Below are 19,496 nucleotides of genomic sequence, written 5' to 3'. Positions count from 1 at the left end.
CTTTACGGAAAAACCTTCGCTTTTGGAACGCAAAATTTAAACGTTTGACCAACTGCTGCTTTTCTTCCGAATATTCGCGTAATTCTTGGCAGTGTAATATAAATTACAGAAAGTACACCGCTCGCTGATTAAAATGCAAATGATCATTTGGAATTCCAATTATACAGTACAAACTACGGCGCGCTACACACATTGCCCCCCTTTGCGCGGTACATCTATCGTGGACCATACATCGTTCAAAGCAGGCAACCGAAAACAAATGACACTAACCTGGCGTAACACTAGGAAAAGGTTGCCCCGGCAACGACGGCGGATGTTCATCCTCTGGCGATCTCTCTGACGCATATCCTTGATCCTGCGGTTCCCCACCCGTCGTAAGCTTATGCAGCTTTAGATCTACACACTTGCCCTGCTGATGCGAATGATGTTGCTGTTTCGAAACAAAGACGAGGGCACAAATGATAATGTTTATAAAACGACGATATTTTTCAATATAATAAAAAACAACTAACCGCGTGGGAATCTTTCTGTTTGGACTGCTGGGGCTGATGATGCTGATGATGATGCTGCTGTCGATGTTTCACCAGTTCGCAATCGGGCTTGTGCACCATTTTCAACAGAAGTTCGTCGTCGATTTTATCGATGGAAATCCGACTGGCTCGCGTGGGTCCGTCGCCGAGTTCCCCTAACGACGGTGCGCTGCGTTTCGTCGAGTCCTGTCTTCGTTTTGGCAGTGTCCCGACGACATCGAGTTCGGCGCTCCGATGAGCTCGACCTCGCGACAATGTGCTCGAATTTCGACGCCACTCGTGATGGTGATGATGATGGTGGCAGCCGCTGCCGGTGCTACCGGCGTCCGAGCCGCGGCTTCTGCGAAGCGACTCGATGTGTCGACATTTCACCAGATCCACGCCCTCCTGTCGGTATCTAAAATAGTAGCAACAAAGGTTTCGACGGTCAGAGTGGTAAATTGCGGATGATAAAAAGTCGAGAGTTAATCGCGTTCGAAATTACTAGATGGAAAGTTTCGGATAACGGCAGTTTTATCGAATCATAATTGCGAAGTTTGTAAGGGTTCATCGCGAGTTAAATTCTTGTATCTCGTGGCGAACTACAGTATGATACTGTTATCGTTTTAATGCCATCATTCTTTTTATTCCCGTCATTATTTTCCATCGGTGGACATGCAAACACGGTCGGTCTTTGAAAAATTAAAACTTTAATGCGAGTTTGAAACTTTTCTCATGAAGCTTATTACGAGAGCGGTGAAAGTCCTTTTGTGAACAAGAAAAAAAAATTAAAACAACTTTTCTCATTAAAAGAGGCCGTTAAATTGTCACAACATTATAAAGCTTACTTCCAAGGATCGCCGTCGAGAGACTCGTCCGATCGATGTTTTACGAGGTCCAAGGTATTCGTCGACTCGTCCACGTAGTGAGCACCAGCGTGCTTCTTCTTGTATGGCAAAGTGCCACCGAGATTACCGCTGATAGTGTCAGTAATGACGTTATTGTTTTCGCTCGGGTCATCGTCCAGTGAATCCTTCCCGTCGAGGTGATTCGGCAGTGAACCGCAAAATTTGTATCTACTGAAAAAGTCAAGATGAACAAAAGTAAATCAAATTTCAGAAAAATATTTATCTCTCATATTCAATCACGTTTTGTTATTCCGGAATTTAAAAGAGCCTGTCAGACACAAGCAAGATGCATATGCTAAGTCAATTCTATTACAATCTCGGAATGCCTTTCCTGACTTTTACCGCCGATGGCGAAAGCCTTTACGATCGAAGTCGTCTGTCAAAGAAACGAAAGAGCTTGTCAAGGGAAAATCCTCGGATTCACAATCGCTTTACTACTTGTCAAGTAGGCAAACTTGCATAATACACGAAATGAAAATACTATTGATACTGCATCTACTCGTGAGCTTGAATTCGTAAACGTTTTTGACATCAGATTAGCGAATGATTGAGAAACCATAGTATAAAATCACAGTATAAGATAAAAGCAATGGCTGCAAAATGCAAAACGAACGTATAATCGCCCAATCCTGCTAATTATTCGCTCATGATAATACCCTCATCATAACAATATCACAATCTAAATCATCCCGTCGACCAAAGAAGCTCAAGCCCGCAAGGTCCAACAATGAGCTTCAACCAGCTCTAAAACGCGTACAGCATCGTTAAGCGTCACAGCTTCGCTTAGTCCCATCAAAAGACTGTAAAAGCGCTCGCGCATAATTCAGGGCGTTTGCCGCGCGCACACCTCTGTTATAACAAAGCCGCACGCGGTATATGTACAAGCGACACGGGCGGCATGAAAAAGTAGAGCTATCAAAGTCATCGTTAATAAGATTTCAGCAATAATAATTCAATCTCCCTTGAGGCCTCTCTCGGTAAAATAAGCGAGAGCGCTGCCGCCACACGGCGGCCTCCTGCATAATTACAGCCGAGCATCGATTAACGGCTCCGTTTAATATCCTCGGCCTAACGACTTCCGGCCTTAGCGATCAATTTAGCGTCGTTAAGCGCCGTGGGCCAACGCCAGGCGAACTTTCTCTCTCCACGCGCGTGATGTGTATAAGCCCTCGTACCGACGGAGATGCTGCAGAAGATGTAGGGAGAGAGATAGATAGAAAAGCCTTCGAAATTCGGATGTATCCGTGTCTATATACGTTCGATTTTGCGTGGTCGGACTACCCTCCGTTATGGATGTACATATCGGATGCCTGCTCGTATAGACCGAAACGATCGGGTATGCATTTATTGGCAATAAGGGGTCATACACACCGAGTGACCCAGATGAATTTTAGTCATGGATATATGACTATTTAGCGAAGATATAGTTGTGGAAATACTATATAGTTTCCAAGTAACGAGCAAATACATGCAGACTATGTACGCGCTCAATTGGTTTAGCCTGCAGCTTTGATGATTGGGCAGAGCGAAAAGCTTGGCAAGCTTTGGAGTAATTAGTTTTACTGATATATTAGTGCGTTAATTGCATGACAGAATCTCATACACTTACTTGGTATATTATTGAACAGGTTATTTTCGAATGCTCGTGTAAGTTAAATTTGCATAACATATTGAATTACTTATATAAGTACACTAAAAGATGTCACATATGACATTATAAAGTCAAACATTAATTCAGTGGGTATTGTTTACTTTGGTGAAAGTTAAAGTGGTGTGTGTCGATCGTATACATGTATATACAGAACGTGTATTGAAGGGATAGTGCTGGTTCGTGTAACAAAGGCTAAGGGCCTGGTTTGCATTAGCTGTGTAAACTTTCAACGACTTTGCCCCGAATCGCCTTGTTATAACGTCAATAAATGCTTGAAACCTGTAACGTATCTACGTCGTTAAGCGATGGATTAGTAAAATATTTACAGCCTCTCTGTTGTACCAATTGCAAAGGGTACTTTAGAACGTTTCGATGAAGTTTAACATTTTCAAACGCATGAAATATTCTTCAAATATTAATGGTAAACTCATTTAAAGTTTTAAAATTGATAAAATATCTCGTGAAAAATCCTTTTAAACAATGAAACTGAACTCCAGCTATGCCATTAATTAATCAATTCCCGGCTAAAACTTACAAAAAATTTCCGTGAAAACCGTGAAGCAACTCCGAAATCGCAACGATTCCACAGCCAGCTAATACAAGTCCCAAAACCTTAACGGGGGATTAATGGGCTAAAAGCTCGGCTCAACTCCGATGCAATGAGGCGCATCGCAAGAACAGAAGCTCCAAGGGCAAAGGGTATATAAGGAAGCACCCGTGCGGTCGTCTGCTGTCGTTGCAGGAAGCTCTCCCCGCGGAAGAAGCAGCAGCGGCCAGTGTGTAGCGCCGGCCATCCACACGCTTTTAATTACCGAGTACTTCCGTTTTAGGGAGCTTTCCCGGTCCCGGTTCCCGGTTTGTATGCCGGCGCGATAAGCTCGCTTAGTCGGCTCCCGTCGACGCAACATGTGTGGTTGCGAGCTATATGTCAAGCCTGCGGAAAATTCTCGCTGGCATGCGATTAATGGATAATCGAATACGGCGCACATACGCTGGAATGATTATTGAATTCCAAGCGCCCGCGGCTAACGCTTCTGGCAATTTGGGGATAGGTCTCTCATTTTGGTCGCCGAGCAGCGTCGAATTGGAATCCGTTTGATTGCTGTTAATTAGTTAATAAAAAAATGTACGTGAGGTCACCTAATTCCCTTTGGAGATGTGTGTATATGTGTGTATGTGTGTGTGATACTGGAAGGTGCGTTAGAGAGCGAAATTTCGACGAGCGAAACTAGAATGAGTGCGACTGGAAATTGGATTAGTGTATATTTGGTTGTTGCTGCTGGATTAATGACTATGTGATGCGATGGTCTTATTTTTCTTTTATTAAGTACGTTGTAGTAAATGATAATGACACATTTTGTGAAATAAGGATATAATTGTTTGTGCATTTCAAACAACGAAATTCATATATATTAAACAGTAATTTATATATACATAGTTAGCCAACTGTACTTATTTACAAGCCTTTGGATTTCAAAATGAAATACAAACAATAATTTTGAATAAATTATCAATCAACGAATCAATAAGTGTATTGATAAATTATTATATCTATTTCAAAATAAATGTGATAAAATTCGAAGAGAGAAAGTACTGAAAAAACTTACTTGAAGAATTTAAGTTTGTTGCTGAATTATAACAAATTAAAACAGTATTCTTCTCTCGACAAGATATTTTCTTTCCTTGCGACCTTCTTGTCGCGGCAAACTTCTGAACCTTCGATACAAGCATCCCGGTACTTCGGAACAATATCAAAAGTGCCTCGTCTACGCGACTTTAATATCTTTACCTCAAAACTAGACGAAAGTGGAATATCATAGCTACGGAGGAAACCAGCTTCTCCTCAACAAGTACAGACGCGTAGCCTACTTCGCCAACAATCTCAGGGTCCCTTAGTTGTGCACAGTCGAGTGTTGTTCAAGATCCGGGGAACACATACCCTCGAGTATCCTGACAATTTATTTTCGTCGGGAGAGATGACGAAAAACCCGGAGTATATAAGCAGCGCGTCGCAAGAGATGTGGAACGATGTGGAAGTTGCAGCTGAAGGGGAACTATGAGAAATTACGCAGTGCGTGGGAGAGATAACGCACCACGGGCTGACGCAACAATAACCTTGCAGTCTCGATCTTGACCCAGAATCATCGAGAAGACTCTACAGCTGATTTTAGGCTACAGCTGAAATAATCCGGGACACGATTTCGTTTTCAATTTGCCAACCAGAGCGAATCTTTTTCCAGCGAAATATTACATTGTTATCTCAATTATTCAGCTCATCTCGCGTTCACCCTGAATTCTTTAATCCGCTATTGAGTTATCAATTTGTCAGTTTTTTATTTGAAATAATCCAATCGTTCACCCAATTCCGTGAATATTATAAAACTCATATACCGATCTTATATTATATTCGAACACCAACCTCTCTCTCGAAGATCTGGAACAAGGCACGAGTATCTTCCCGACACTGATGCCCTTGGAATCGCAGAGATTCCCGGACGACTGGGCTCTCCTGCCGTTGAGGCCCTTGCCGTTGTGTCTACTGAGGTTCGAGCCCATCTCCTGCTCGCTCTTCTCTACCGCAGCCTCATCGCGCCTCTCTTGTTCCGCTGGCCTGTTGTTTTCCTTGTTCGCCGCCGACGACGAGGACGAGTGGCGGATAGGCGGTGGCGGAGGTGCCGGGTGCCGAGGCCGTTTGGCGAGAGATGAGCCTTCCTGTCGCTGCTGCTCCTGCTGCTGACCTCGACAGTTGACTGCCGAGCCGTTTATGGAACGCCAGGCTTCGCGACGGCCAGCCGCTGCTCCTGGTGAGACTAGTAGCACGTCCTCGCCTGGAATTGAAAGAAACCGAAGGTTACTATTTGTTTTACGAATAATTATGGTATGCTGTATAGGATATGATTCAAGTAGTAATGGTCGAGTATTGTATGGCGAGCAGGTCGATCCAATTAAAATAAATGAACTCTTATATCCGCGCATACGTTTTCATTAAAAGTGATAAATTTCGAAAAGCCAGTTATAATGTATGGCGCGGCAGGCGTTAAATCAGTTTAACGCGTCATAATTTGAGTGTAATAACATCATTCGCGATCTCGGTTTTCAACGCAGCTCACGGGACAGGTGGGCAGATTGTTAGTGACAAACGAGAGCGCTCGTTTCTGCCGTTTGAAAAATTCGCGCGCGCGAGCGCACGTGGCGAGCGAGCAATTAGAATAGCCGTAATTTTTTGAAGCAATTAAAGCAGTAGCTTAAAACTAGGTCGATTTCCGGTCGGACGTTATCACACCCGCGATTCGGATTTGCTGGGCGATCAGGCGTGAATTTCCGGCTGCCCTTAATTCTCGCGGATGCGCACACGCGACCCCCGCATTGGAGTTGCTCCAACTTTCCGGCATACCAACTGCGGGCATAAGCGAAAAATCATTAGCAATTAATGGCGATCGGGCGTTCGCGATTATTAACCTACTTTCGAGCTTTTATTCGTCGCCTTATAGTTTTCCTCAGCACAGATCGTTGAAATTTTTTTTATGCGCGTGGAAAATCGGTGAAATAGTTATATACGTGCGATTGCGGCTGGTGAGTTTTTGGTTCGAGTAGCATGTTAATAGGGGAAAGCTGAATACAATGGGAGAACACAATGGAGGAAAGTTAAAGCTAAACTACTTAATATCGAGTGAGCGTAACTCCAGCGATGTACGTAAGCTATTGTTTTGTCGAGTTTTATTACTCTCTTCGACTGACGTGTGTATGCCTAATGATACAGATAATTATGGATCGTTGCTTTGAATTAAATCATTCACCACCGTAATATTTAATTCACGATCGCAGACAAAATATTTATTACCATCGTACGTCATCGTCGAAAAACTCGGTCCAATTTATAAAATTCGAAATCACGGTCCTTTACAACCAGAATACCCATAAAAAGCGAACATAAAATCTCCCACCGACCGCGCTCTCACTTTTACAACACATCATCGCCGCACAGAAGTCATTCAAAAAAGCCACTTAATGAGACGAAACAAGGCCGTGCCATTCGCCACTCCATATATAGGAACACGCGTAGCAACAGCAGCAATAGGCCAGAGGACGCATAGGATCAACTCACGCATAGCACAGCGCACGCATATATACGCAAAGCCTCTGCGGCGGCAATGTACAGATTGTAGCACGGCCCGCTGTAAATTAGCTCGAACCGCGATATGCGCTTTAGGCTCGAACACGTGCGATATTCAGTATAGCGGCTCTGCGTGTACGACGACGATGCGCCACTGGCTCACCTGAATGTATCGAACGCGCACACCCGCGCAACGAGCCTATACGCAGCAAATATATATATATATATATATATATATATATATATATATATATATATATATATATATATATATATATATATATATATACACACACACACACACACACACACACACACACAGCCCCATAGACGATCGTATTACGCCGCCGCTTGTTGCGTCTTCCGCCACGATGAGGTGGAGGTGGAGAGGAAGTAATTCGAGATCGCGTGGGCAACGCATAAAAGGATTTCGTACGTGCGCACGCGGAGCTCTCGCGTTGCCGTCGTTCTGTGTGCGCAGTATTTTACTGCTGCGCTGCAGCGCTAATATTGGTCGTTTCGACGGATCGGCTGCTTTGAGTATACCCTCGCACTGCTTCTCTCTCGAAGCTTATATATACTATATACATAGAGGAGAAGGAATTGGATTACGCGTACTCTTCGATTTTATGAATGGAGATGGTTTTTCATTAAAGGGATTTCTTTTATTTCGAGAGTCGAGCTTTCTTTCTTTTTCAGCGTCGCTATATATGTATATAGGTATACGTGAGAGATATCGCATGAGACGCTACGGCTCGAGATGGGAGTCGGTATTAAAAGGATTTTCTCTTCCGCGCGATCAATGGGTATACGTGTAGTACTGAGATTTCGCTGCATTCTGTGTGTGTCCTGGTTCCGAGAAGCATTTCAAGAAAAGGATACTCATTTCCTAATTGCGTGTCATGCTTCTTCACTGTTTCAATTAGTAAAACAGGAGCTGTTTTACTACACGTATACAAAAATGTGCCGTGTGTTTACTCGACGAATAAATTATCAATAACAAGGCTCGAGCAATAATACGGCAACAAATCATTCGACGCTTAATTTAATTAGGAAAAATCCCGGGGATCTCCAAAGCTCGACGGAATTTATTAACGTGTTTGGGCGCAAAAAGTCGGCTGCAGCTGCAGCAGCGCGACGACGAGCAAGGATTTCGCTCGCGTTTTTTTGCGCGCGCGCCATACTCTTGAAACTCTCTGCGAACGCTGCGCGAGCGGCAATAAATTTTTCGCATGACTTACATCTAAACGATAATGCACGACCTCCTGCATTTCATTTTGCGTGCTAGCAGGAGATAATGAGCTCGAGTTGGCCGAAAGAATTATTGCGTTAAAGTAGTGTGCTCGTCCTTCTTCAGCTAGATAGAGCAAAAGAAACGCCGCTTGCAAATATATAGAAACGTATCTTCGTGAGCTTCACGGTGATTATACGCAGCTATATAGGATGTCTGAGATTTCGAGAAACATCGCGTGACAGCTGTAAGCGACGCGGATAGCTATGCCGCCTACTCGGAAACTTCATTGCGATGTATATACTCTCTCTCTCTCTCTCTCTCTCTCTCTCTCTCTCTCTCTCTCTCTCTCTCTCTCTCTCTTCAAACTTTGTATCTTTGCTCACAGTTAGATTTAACCAGTAAACTTTGGAGTTGGCGAATTTTACGCGGAATTTCGTAATCATCTTGTTCTATAAAACTGTTAAAACTGTTAGTTTCACTATATCCTAACAGCTGTACGAGCAAGAGAAAGAGAATATTTTAAGCTCCCACTTAAAGTCAGTGTTTTCTCTTGTTAGTTTAATTTCGTTAAAAAACGCGAATCCTTGTTTTATTTTAGCCGTCACGTTATATTTCAACGCAGAAAGTTTCGAGTGTACTCGAGCAGCAGGTGATCAGAGTCTGCCGTTGCCTGCCACGTGGCTCGGGTTGCGCGCGCGGTACCTCGTTTTCCGCGGAATATTTAGACACATTCTGCATTCCTTTTATTTTTTGTTTCTTCCTCGAGACGACCTCCGCATATGCAGAAGCTCTGAGACAACTTGAATACGCGAACTCTGCGAAATTTTGGACTTTTTATTCTCGACGAGATCCTTTGCGTGTATACGTCAACGAGGATGTTTTATATACTGCGCGCAAACTTATTATGAATTCAGAAATATTATTTTTCTGAAGGAACGAGCTCGCGCGAGTACCTTTTTATTTGAGACCACTCGTCGTCGGCTGCTTCGTCATTTTGGAACCTCGAGGCTGGCAAGTTCTTGCATTTCAAAATCTGACGTCTGTTCCAGCAGGTATGAATTATTAAAACATATACGCGCGTATTACTTTTATTTTTGTTTGTGTGGAACTTTTTCAGATGAGAACAGAACTCGAACAGACAGCTTTGAGGAAGTATAAAACGACTGCACGGGATTATAATGTATGTAATATTTTAATACTTTGTTATTTTTAAATATGTTGAGGAGGAAACAAATTTGTGGCTAGAGATACATAATGCTTTTTGTGGATATTCATTCTTTATATTACTTAATATAAAAAAAATGCAAACTAAATTTATAAATTTAATATAGCTTTAACAACATTTTGATTCACTTCTCGTAAAATGTTAATGTTTTCCAACAGGTTGGAGGACCATCAAACTCAATATTGTTTTTTTACAATAAATAACGGAATTTCCGAGAAAGTTTATGACCTACAACATTGCCGTCGAGAGCTAGTTGTATATAGTAGCATCACGTCAAGCAACTGCAGTCTATCGGCTTCTAAGCGATTGGAAGAATTTGTTGTGTGCGATCCGATATCTTAATGCTTCTCTGACACTGTCTAAGCTTGTAGAATCAATAACTAGCTATATTCACGATCGCGAATCACCTATTAAATACATTTACAAACGTAGTTTATCCACTTTAAATAAAATACAGCCATCAAATTCACTAATATAAATTTTACTGCAAAGAATTTACAGTTTTAGTCAGATTTCATATCAATATTTGCACAGGATATTGGTTTAGTTTATAAGTATACCTATACTTCAAATTGCATCATATCGAAGCATATACACTAAACTTATGAGTGGATTGTGGAAAATGACTGTAAATAACACCATAATATCTGTATCGGAATTTTAGTACCATTTAAAGTCACTCATATAATCCTGGGATGATCGCAGCTATTCACTTCGCAGTAGTTAAAATTAATGACTTAGCAAACAATCTAGCTATGATTTCACAAATATGTGCAATAATTAAAAGTTGAAAATAAATCGTACAACTTTAATAAAGTTGATGCGTGTCAACATTTTGATATCTTTGGCTGATTGCATCATCGCCCTTAGAAACCTATAGTTAGTCCGAACGTATATTTTCAATACCATGTACAAGAAGGTCTACTGCTCGACTTGTGTACTTCTATAGAATTAAACATAAATAGGATCATCAAGCTCAAGCGTATACGTACGTAGCCCTGAGTATATGTTCTACTCTAGTCCATAAAAGACGTGTAATGCGTACCATGACCATAAGTTCAATGGGAGGAATGGCAAAATTAATTAGCATCATAACTGCAATTTACGAGCGTGTGTCGCATCACGCACAACTCAATATAGTATCGAATCAATGGAGCGGCTATCGCGTGCCTAATCGCACTTCCGTCGAATCTGTTTTCGGAGACTATAATACTACTACTGCTTATACACATACTGGTACTGAGAGATCGGCACCAGTAGCCCATCGCGAAATTCATTATGCCCAGCGCGTCACGAGCCACTGATTAAGGGGAGGTGAAGGCGCACAGCTGATTAGTCGACGACTGAACTTCGTAAATGACGGATCATTCGTGCGTGGTTGCTCGAATCGACATCGTATTGAATTATTGCACGAACAATGCATGATGAACTTTATACGGAATTAGAGTTTGCTCTGTGATAGATGTCATTCACTGGTAGCTCAATTGCAGATGGACAGCTGGTTAGGACTTTGGTGAAACTTTGATGAGATATTTCATTTGAAAAATAGTTTGATTGAAAGTTCTATGCGATGAAAATGCATTATTATTGTTATCGTTACTCTCCGCCCATCCCAATTTGCGATCTGGCATTGTTGGACCGAGTTCTCGGATTCGGACTTCAAATAATAATACTCGGTCTCTGTGTGCTATGCAAATTTCTGTATGTATAGGTTTCACGCTCCAATGCCTCATCCATTGTGTACGTATACACACATATCTTCACGTATACCGCGGCATCTCATACAAATGGTTTTAATTAAATTTACAGCCTGGCCACGAGTCCAGTCTTATTTACGTGACAGGTTTTATTAAAGTTTTGTTTCGTTACGCCTGCCTGTAATAGTCTCCACCTCCTGGTCTCCCACCTTTCAACCCCGTCGCGTGTCGTCGCAAGTTTCATCATAACATTTTCTGCTGCCAGGCAACTGGCCCTTATGCACTGTATACCACCGACAACTATCCCCATAATGAACACGCGTCTTTCTTCTCTGCTACACCATTCTAAGCAAAGTTATTATGTGCCTTTTGTTTTGCACAATAGCATTCGAAATTACGAGGTGCACCTACTGCTCCTAGAATTAGTGATACTCTTTCAAAGGGCAATTAACTTGTGAACGTTGGACATGATTCTTCTGTCATGCTTGGGTTTATTAACTTAAGTATTTTTTTTAAATGTCACTTTGCATATTTATTTTTTACTGTAAAAAAATAAAATGGATAAATATTTACCAAACCGTTTCTCCAGCAATCGCATCGGCCATATGAATGCTCACCGCGAGTGCTTTAGCTTCCGGGATCCGTCGATGTTATCTCTCCGGATTTAGCAAATTTATGAAATATGCATTATTTCCTCGAGGTTTATATTTATGAGTTGAACCGGTACAGAGGTTGCCAGTTCGAATTTCAAAACGTTTGCTTTACGGAGTACTTGCGCGCGCACGCACCTCCTCAAAGCACACTATTCGAAATGTTCGCGACTGTTTCTTTCAACAATCGCGGTGTAAAAGCACAGCGTAAAACACTGGTGAAATGTCGTCATAACGTTTATCCAGCATAGCGGCCAAGAGCGCATAAAAACTCTCCGATACGAGCGTTTACGGGAGCAACGGTCTTCGCGGCCGGATGTATCAAAGAAAGGGATCTCTGAAGCACATATACGTATGCGCAGACACACAGAGGCAAGAGAGCCGAGCATACGTCCGGCTCTGGTATACGAAGAGAGCTCGCATATACATATAGAGTCACGGCGCGGGACATTAGTTTTACTCCTCGGACTGATTTGGGCTGACGACGTTTAAAGTTTGCAGTTTAGAAGTTTGCCGTTTAGCCTGTGTGTATGTACGCGCGCGAGCGCGGGAGTAGGCGAACTGCGAGCGAGAGAGAATCGCGACACACAAAGCCCAGAGAGAAAGGGACTTTTATCTCGGGGCTGCCGGCGCTGCCATATACCTATACGTGAATATACAGTTGCCGCTGTTATACTCTTGCGACGGCAAAGTTATGCGAACTCGACTGTTAAACCGAACAGTTGTTCAAAACCCGTGGGCAATAAAAATACGAATACGCGCCGAGCTTTCGGCCTTTGATGGACGAGTCGTCGCTGATGCTGTTACCCTGTTAATTAATAGAATTCCCCTGTTTGTTTACGTCGAACTTTTATCCGTGAGGTATAGTAAAGGGGAAATTTAATTAAAACGAACTCTTTGAATTTTAAATCGTATTAGTGGCGTACATCTGTTACCAACCAACCAACTTTTGCATTATAGTAATAATTAATGTATATTGGAATTAATGAATATTGGAATTGTTGACAGCGTAATGCTTAAAATTATTCTGCATGCTTTTAGCAAAATATAGCTAGCATTTTATGAAAAAGAAATAATTAATTTAAAAAAAAGTAATATTTTTATTTATTTGATATATTTTTTGAACTTTTACATTTGATATTTGCGTAACTTTTATGGATTCGAGGATAGAGTTACTTTTAGTCCCAAATTTTCGAGGAAAAAAAATATAAAATAAAGCTGCATAGATTGAATTGAAAAATCGGTATTTCAACAGTAGCCCTTTCTCTCCTAATTCCAATTGCAAATAACTTCAAAATTGATTGATAAATTTCATTCAACATGACTCAAATTAAATGGTTCGCTTAAATTTTGCAAACAACATTATCTCATTAAGCAGTTTATCTCTGGATTAACGATAATACATAACAGAGAAAAAAACTATGAGCTCTGCTCGATAATAATCACATTCGGATACAACGCTGATGAAGCCTGAGTACTGTGAAAATTATCGGAGCTCATTCCGGCGTGAATCCGAAGATAAACAGCACATGCAGGTATCCGATAACGCCTTGTAATTCTCTGAGGCACATACACGCAGCTTTGATTTATATACTCGTTAAAAATACGCATGAGGCGTGCACGGAAAAGAGCAGTACAGCGCAGTAACAAATAAAGATTCGCGCAAAAAGGCTCCAAAGCGGAAAAAATATAGACATCAGCTCTGGCTAAATTATACGATTACGCGCGAAAGGATCAAAGCCTTTAAAATTGAAGGTTTGATTACCGGTGCAGCTCGTTAGTGATGGTAAATAATAATGCCTTGTTAGAATTAATTATTGCGCGAAATTGTTATCTCGTTACTTCGGATATAGTGTTCAATGTTAGCCGCATTAAGTATTGCTGTAGTATCTTCGATAGCTTAGCTCTCTTGTAATACAACATCCGACTGCGATCGATTATCAGACGCATCAGATTTAGTGCAAGAAATAAATTTGACTGATCCAAGTTAATAGATGATGAACATTTTTTTAAATCACACCACACCAATATATAACGGGAAGTATATTATTTAACATCTTACGTCAAAGCGATTCACAGTTATAAAACGCGCAAGATTATTAAATCCGCAATGAGATGAACGAGTCTAATTATCATCCAGTAAATGATGGCTTGATGATAATGAAACGAATATTTGCTTTTGCGCGAGCGTTAATGCGAAAAGCTTCATTACGCATATTAAAAACGAGGGATCCACGGCCCGCGACGCTACATAATAGCGTTATTTTTAATTCTTTTTCCCCTTGAAACGGGCACAAATAGTGTGACGCGCGTTCGCGCCGTACTGAAAGACTTGCCCGAGCGCGAGATTCGCAATATAATCACGTTGCGCGCCGCCGGCATCAGAACGGCTGGAAATAAAAGTTAAAGCGACAACAATATTAAAGCGTTCCGCCTCGCTCTCGACAAGTTGATCATAACCGATGCAGTAATAGAAAGCAGACATAGAGAGCGAGGAAGAACGGTATTACGCTTGCGCGGCATCTATATTCACAAACATATCTATATATGTATATGTGCTTTATCGAGTGCGGGGTATGAAATTTCGGACCACGCGCGCACATATCGTCTTTCGCGTTGGTCGATCAGCTATATATTGCTTATTATCTTTCATTGGCTCCTTTGCTTTGGCCAGCAGATATTGCCCCAATATTTCCCACACTATTTCTCCTTTTTCTCGCTAGATATACGTTATACCCTCGCGCATCACATGCGTCATTCGATACCTTTCGGACTTTCCAGACATCGATACCAATCAACTTGCTTGATGTGTGGGCCGCTCGTATAGTGCGATTTCTAAAGATCATTTACTTTGAATCGTTAACCTGATGGAAGTATCTTTTTAGTCGGAAGACTAATACAAACAGCACAACAAAAGGTAAAGGAATTCATGTTATTGCAAATGAACTTTTTAATTACGACGATGTGATTTTAACTCAACAATGATTTCGAATACAGGAAAATAAAAATTGCCGTAAATAAAGTGTGCGTATTATGCAGCAGGAAAGACAATCGAATTTCATGAGTCATATAAAACTAAAAGTCAGTATTATGCGATTCGATTGTCGAATGGACCGCGAGAAGAATAAAAAGGACTTTTCTATAGATGCCCTGCAAGAAGCTGACTCATGCATAATGCAAAGCTCTTCTCGCGGTTTCTGCGAATCCGTCGGAATAAAAAGGGAAAAAACGCAATTAGCAAACTCGCCGAGCCAGTAATTCACGCGTGAATCACTTTGTAAGTTTAAACTGCGCCAGCCCAGGCAAAAAATCGAACTCTCATTATGTTTTACGAGGACTTTTTGTCAAGTCTGCTTTTGCAACAGTTCAATCAGCCTCCTCTCGCTTAAACATGTTGAACTCTGAAGGGGATTGGGACCTTTTTTGAGCGCAAATTCTGCCCTTTGTACTGAATTTTCGAACACGCGAATCCTCGCGCAAAAGAGTAGAAATGCAAAAGATGACAGACAGAACATTTCTGTTATACACGTGAGCACACACGTTTATTTATACAACGAAACTGTGAAACCACAAGCCAAAGCTTCCTTTCATTTTACACGCGTCAAGGTTTGGACATTTCAGACTTATTAATTAACTCGCTGCATCGGGGATTGGCTTTTGCGTATAAAAAAAATTTGTCTCAACTGTTTAATTAAAGTTCCCGGCGGACTGGTCTACAGAGTGCTGCTGCTACTGCTGCTGGAATTCAATTTTCTAGCGCTTCCGCTTTTCGACCTTTCAAAACTTTCGTTGAATAAGGTAAATCTAGGGCTCATTGATTTTTCACGGGGTTTACAGGGGCTTCATTATTTTGGGGCGAGTCATCTTTCAAGCTTTTGGTTCAGCTTTTATCAAACTATTAGAGAGGTATTATGGCTATCTTCGTTAGTATTGGTGGGAATAATACAATACAATCTAAACAATATATTAAAAAATTATCCATCATTAATGGTCATGCGTAAATCTTCTACATATAAGTGCCATAACCTCCATCATACCCGCGATATATCTGAAAAGCGCATGCACATTGAAATGGTTATTTATTACACACCGATAATCTTAAAAACGTCACATTAACGCAGCTATCTAAATACCTCGGTTGCAGCGGTCTATCGGGCGCGTAATAAATAAAAACTAATCTCCTAAGAAACCATACTTTTTCACACTCTCACATCGCTCGAACACGATCCATATAGATTACACTAAGTTCCATACAAAGTCAGCAATAAAACCCCGCGGAAAATCAATCACTCGTTGCGCAGAAATTAATATCTTATACTCGCGCAACCTAATCTTTCGCGCGTGTCACTCAGCTGCCTTACAGACTCCTCGCGCGCACGCGGATAAAAAGCCTCGCAAAACTGCCAACCGAGCGACTTTCCAAAGTAAGCTGCGCGAGCGCTTCGCCGCTCTCCTGTATCAGATAATGCGAAACAGCGAGTCGCTAATGCCTTTTTAATCGAGCAGAGCCCCGGCGAAATGAAAGCGTCCGGAATTTAGAAGTGCATCTTATAGGACCTCGCGCGTCCTATAAGGGTCGATCATGCAGCTCTCTCATAAATATAGATGTCGGTTAGCGCGAGGGCGGCGAAGTCTGCAACAGCTGTTTATACATCCTCTCGCGCGGACTGGAATCGCGATCAGAGAAGCGAGTCTATGAATATATAAGACTATGTACGCGCGAGTCGAGTAGTGTACTATATACTAAGCGTAAAGGGGTTAAGCTTAGTTTGATGGGTTTCGAAAAATCGAAACTGCGGCTATAGCTCGACTATTTTATATTCCGAAAAAGCGCTCTGCAGTTCCGAATGAAAATCCCTCGCTGCTCGCGTATATATAGAGCGCGGGGAGCTCTAAATTTACGGGATGAATTTCAAATTGTATTGCGCGTACATTTCTCGTATCTATATAGTCGTGCGACCTAGTTCCCCAACAAATTAGCATACGACATGTGTCGCGCGGAAAAAGCTTCGCATTTTTTTTAATCCGCTTGCAAAACTTTGGCCGCCAAAAACTGTATTCACCTCGGTGAATCTCCGCAAAAATTTTGTTTTCCTACCGACTCTTTTTCCCGCAGCGAGTATATATTATATACTCCAAATTAGGAGCCGAAAATCGCGATTGCGGCAAGAGTTCCGTGACCGAGCGCGTTGCAGGTCTCTGCCTCTCCCTCTCTCTCTCTCTCTCTCTCTCTCTCTCTCTCTCTCTCTCTCTCTCTCTCTCTCTCTCTCTCTCTCTTTCTACTTTATTTAACGCGCAGACGTATTTACCAAGGCGCAGCTGCGGTTCGTAAGACGGTTTTTCTCTCCGCACGCTATAGCCTCCTCCGCGAAAGAGCCGTATACGCATAATGTGCGACGGCGGCGGCCTCCTTCTTTCGTTCCTGCGACGCCGGCGACCTAGTCCTTTTTAAAGCTCGCGCGCGCGCAGCGTTTGTACTGCATGCAGCCGCGCCAAACTCGTGCGAACCGAGCGCCGAGCTCTCGTTTGTATATGGGTGTGTGCTTTTTCATGGGAGCAAAGTGGGGCTCGTGAAAAGTGAATTGATGCCGGCTTTATACAGGTTGTGCGAAAAAGAAATTCTAAATGGCAGCTGTTTGTTGCGCAACGCGACGGAGCTTGTATTCCCGTTGATTGTTTCGGGTTAATGGGATTAGTTTCTCTTTCAATTGGAGCTGTAGTTACGTTTGTGGATCGAGTAAAATGTATTTAAGATTTGCGAATTGAGGCTTTATTGTTTGTAATAAGAAACTGCAAGTGTTAAATTGAAAGATGTTCTTTTTTTATCAAGCTCGCGGGTAAAGAAGTTATTTGCGGACGTCGTAGATATTTTTAAAAACTTTTTATTTCTTCGATGCTAAATAAGTGAACAGACTTGTTGAATGTTTTATTCACTGCTTTTTTCTAACTTATGACGCACGCAAAGTGAGACATAACTTATTTGAGCGCTTGTCAGCGTTCAGCTCCGAGAAAGTGAAGTTATAGATGAAAAAGACAACGACAGCACTCTGTAGCTATAATGCTACATCACTATGATAGTTATTCTTCAGATGCACGGTGTATCCTTATATGATGATGGATTCATGATATATCAGTATGTTTATAAACTAATTATCATTAATTTAATCACTACCCCGACAAACAATAATTTTCCCATCTATCTTAAATAATCCTTCTTTCTCTTCCAACTAGCCTAAGTCTCACGAACAATCTCTACCTTCACCTCTACCCACACACATCGATCCGAAAAATCTCGATTCGATAGTGAGTGATTTACCAGCACAGGCAAACTTTTCCCTCGCGGATCACGCGGCGTGCCACATGCTTTCGCGGAGAAATTTAAGACGACGTCTATGCGAGGGATGCATCTCCTGAGCGACTGTATCGCAGGAAATGCGACTACACGACGACGTGAGATATCGCTCCTGGGAAGAGAAGACAGCTCATGGAGAGCAAGAGTCTCGAGAGTGCGCCGTAAATTAGATATCGCTTTAATTAGAGCTGAGAAGCGTATATTTTTGCCGCGGCAAAGAAATGCGTCTTTCAGCTCTCGTCGAGTCGGAGTTTGCATTGCGCAATAAGCGTCGAATATTCTTTCAGAACACGTTTGCGTCGTAGACAAATTGAGCGACGTGTTGAGATTAGTGATCAACTGTAAAAGTTGTCTGTAGAATCGTTAAGTAGTAGAGGATGATAGAGAGTCCTGTTTCGACCACCGTACTGTTCGGACGTGTTTGTAAATAGAACATCCGCGCGTGCGAGTTTCACACTGCCTCGATCCCAATTCGAATATTTCTTGACGACGCATTCGAAATAGCTGTCAGCAACAGAGATAAAAAGTTCCTGATTTTCTCGGATTCCCTAAGCGCTCTACAATCATTACAATCAACAAATCAAAAAATCACTACAAATACATACATTTATAGTATCAAAAATAAATACAATATAATAAATAATAACTCCTTGGATAAACCACAAGTTAAAGTAGTTTGGATACCGTCGCATATAGGAATCCGAGGAAATGAGGAAGCAGATCAGCGTGCAAAAATTGCTACGTGCACAAAGTTTCTCGAACGTAATCAAGTTCCTTACACTGATTTAAAAGAGTCATTTAAAAATGACCTAAACTCTCAAACAATAGCAAAAATTAAAAACGATGGAGAAATAAAAGGAAAAAAACACTGTAAAATATTTATGAGCGCAAAGAAAAAACCATGGTTTTACAAAAAAAAACACTGCCTCGTAATGTTATTACCACAATAAATAGAAGCCGAGCCGATCACTACAACCTATCGGCCTCGCTTGCGCGCGTTAAAATTGTAAACGATGCTAAATGTCTATGTGGAGAAGAAGTTGAAGATCTAAATCACGTTGTTTGGCAATGCCAACTTTACAACGAACAAAGATGTAAATTAATAAGAAATCTATTGAAACAAAAACATCAACTTCCCCTCCACATCGATACTCTT

General features: G+C 41.7%; 1 protein-coding gene across 2 annotated transcripts in view; it reads right to left on the bottom strand.

Annotated features, from left to right (window-relative positions):
• LOC100123134 overlaps positions 1–19,496 on the bottom strand; it is a 123,048-nt gene that overhangs the window by 38,892 nt on the left and 64,660 nt on the right. The window contains exons 2-5 of one of the 2 annotated variants that reach the window (XM_001606695.6): positions 5,488–5,896; positions 1,358–1,588; positions 513–927; positions 271–430 (exon numbers count right to left, since the gene is read on the bottom strand). In XM_001606695.6, the coding sequence (XP_001606745.4) occupies positions 271–430; positions 513–927; positions 1,358–1,588; positions 5,488–5,896 (1,215 nt within the window). The remainder of the gene's footprint in view (positions 1–270; positions 431–512; positions 928–1,357; positions 1,589–5,487; positions 5,897–19,496) is intronic. The other variant, XM_016984405.2, reaches the window with a different exon arrangement.

Source organism: Nasonia vitripennis, chromosome 3 (genome assembly GCF_009193385.2).
Source record: "Nasonia vitripennis strain AsymCx chromosome 3, Nvit_psr_1.1, whole genome shotgun sequence".
Taxonomy (NCBI): Eukaryota; Metazoa; Arthropoda; class Insecta; order Hymenoptera; family Pteromalidae; genus Nasonia; species Nasonia vitripennis.
Note: the sequence above shows the minus strand (reverse complement) of the source record. Positions and strands in the feature narration are given on the sequence as shown.